The sequence below is a fragment of the Palaemon carinicauda genome, chromosome 30, assembly GCF_036898095.1.
Source record: "Palaemon carinicauda isolate YSFRI2023 chromosome 30, ASM3689809v2, whole genome shotgun sequence".
Lineage (NCBI taxonomy): Eukaryota > Metazoa > Arthropoda > Malacostraca > Decapoda > Palaemonidae > Palaemon > Palaemon carinicauda.
In genome coordinates, this window is record NC_090754.1 from 37,357,625 (window position 1) to 37,360,124 (window position 2,500).

General features: G+C 33.4%; 1 protein-coding gene across 3 annotated transcripts in view; it reads left to right on the forward strand.

Moving 5' to 3' along the window:
* LOC137622987 (pro-resilin-like) overlaps positions 1 to 616 on the forward strand; it is a 100,973-nt gene extending 100,357 nt beyond the window's left edge. The window contains exon 3 of one of the 3 annotated variants that reach the window (XM_068353602.1): positions 212 to 616. In XM_068353602.1, coding sequence (XP_068209703.1) covers positions 212 to 544 — 333 coding nt within the window. In that variant the 3' untranslated portion in view covers positions 545 to 616. The remainder of the gene's footprint in view (positions 1 to 211) is intronic. The other 2 variants (XM_068353601.1, XM_068353600.1) reach the window with 2 other exon arrangements.
* Positions 617 to 2,500: the final 1,884 nt, after the last annotated feature.

Sequence of the window (2,500 nt, forward strand, 5' to 3'; positions counted from 1 at the left end):
ATATATATATATATATATATATATATATATATATATACTGTATATATATATATATATATATATATATATATATATATATATATATATATATATATTTATATATATATATAAATCAAGTTGGATATTGTTTTACTGTTAAATTTCTGCAAGTGTATAAGTTGGAAAAATCAATTGACAACCAATCACTTCTCTAAAATTATTCTTCTTTCAGTATTCCTCTGGTTCCTCCGAATCCTTCGAGTCCAGCGAAGCTCAGTACAACTTCAACTGGGCTGTCAACCACGCCCCCTCCCGCAACGACTTCGGACACCAGGAAGCCCGTGATGGAGACGACACTCAGGGATCCTACTTCGTCCAGCTCCCCGACGGTCGCCTGCAGAAGGTAGCCTTCCACGTCGATGGTGACGATGGATACATCGCTGAAGTCACCTACTCCGGTGAGGCTCAGTTCCCCGACTCCGACTCCTACGAGTCTCGTGAGGCTCCCAGATATGCAGCACCAAGGAGGTCTTACTTCACCCCCGACTCCAACGAATCGAAGTAAATCCTTTGTTCCGTGACCTGAAATTATGTACAATCCTTTTCTCCAGTTATCTAACTTATTTCAATAAAGAAATGCAAAGAATAATTATTATTAGATATCCTTTCTGTTTTTATTAAATTCGTAAAGATATTCTTTAAGTAATACGCATTCAAATATTATCATAGTCATATTTCTTAAGAAGGTAAAATAAAGAAAGTAAAAAGATAATTATTTTTCGACAATCATCATACGACATATTCTGTATCATAAACAACTGGAAGCACATATCATGCCATTAATTGGAATTGCACAATTCACAAAATAGAGAGCTTCATGGTATGAGAGATATGAACTAAATTCAGAAATAACATATAAAACCATTACCAGCTACATAACAATAACTGGAATATAAGGTAATATCAATCTAAGGTCCATCAATCATTTCAAAATTAATTGACAGCAAATTACGATGGCCAAAACTCATCCCACACTCCTAATGATTGGATTGGTATGGATTACAAGTCAAGTAAAATATGATTCAGAAAATAATAACCAGTTAGATATCTTGTCAGATTTTATCAAAATTGGTTTAAAGTTTTATTTTGTTGTTTTATTAAGATGTAAACAATTATAATTCATACAATTAATAATATTTTATATATAAGAAATTATCAACCTATGATACAGGTTATTGTGACATTGGGGGTTTCTTGATAAAATACTGATTCTGACGTTCTTCATATCTTATAGTAACCACTAAATCTAGGCTCTCTAGAAGTTTTCTTTTCCAACAATAGAATGAATCAGGACTATTATTGTTAGAACGAAATAAAACCAGAACATAAAGAAATGTTTTCTAAGACTAAATGCTTTTTTAACAAAAGTGTAACAGCAGACCTTTAGTTTTCTTCAGTATTCGTCATCATAAACCATATAGAAAAAAACACAAATTGGCTTTTTATTACAACGTTTAAAGGAGATATTCACTTATTTACTGATAAACACTGAAGTTTTTCAATGGCTAAATTAGAGTTTATCATGTGACACTTATCCTAATGCTTTTATGAAAAATATGTAGGAGTATTTGTTCTATACAGTGAGATAAATGACCTTTTTTAAGTTTGCTATGACTTCCATAAATCATGGTGCGCGATCACTGAACTCTGTTATAGGTCACGCGTCTTATATCTGATAAGGTGGTGTGTTGAAACCCTATTGGTGACAGTATATTCCTATCACAGAGGAGATATCCACAAAATCTTACAATTCAGCAACATTCCATTCACTTACCGAGGGGTAAGCGGTACCTCTCAAGCGATCGTTACAACAACCAGGCACTCGTCTGAGAGTATCGGGCTGTGTAAAGTGTATTCACAATAAAGAGAAAAAAAACCCATGTTCTGACGTCTCATTATCCGTCGACATGGGACACACTTCTTAATGCCCAGCACTTTTTGTCGAAAAAGGAAAAAAAAAAAAGAAAGAGAAAAAAACATCCTGCCAACTATTTTTCATGATTTCTTGTTTAAGAGTGTTATCTTATAGTTTTTCCACAAGTACAATTTCTATTTTGCGTTTCCGTATACTCACGTCTCTATGCTTTCTAACCGAAAACTGGGACAATTTTGAACGTTCGGAAAACTCTTTACAAAAATCATGTCAATTTTTAAATTTTCTTCTATAATATCCGGTGGCAGCAACACCAGCACACCCATTTGAAAACTAAATGGAAGTCAATGCAATCTAATAGCAGAAGGTCAAGGACATCGACGCTTCTGATTTTTTGCCTGTCTGGTCTACACCTCAATTGCTATAAATACGTTGCGCAATTTACTCTCTCAAAACCTTGTACTGGTATGCAGAGCTATCTTCCTTACTGTAACATTGGTAGGAAGAAAAACCTTCGAATCAGCACGTGTTAATTTTATTTTTTCATCTTTTCATTTAAAAAGTTAAATTATATTTTTTTTACAATCA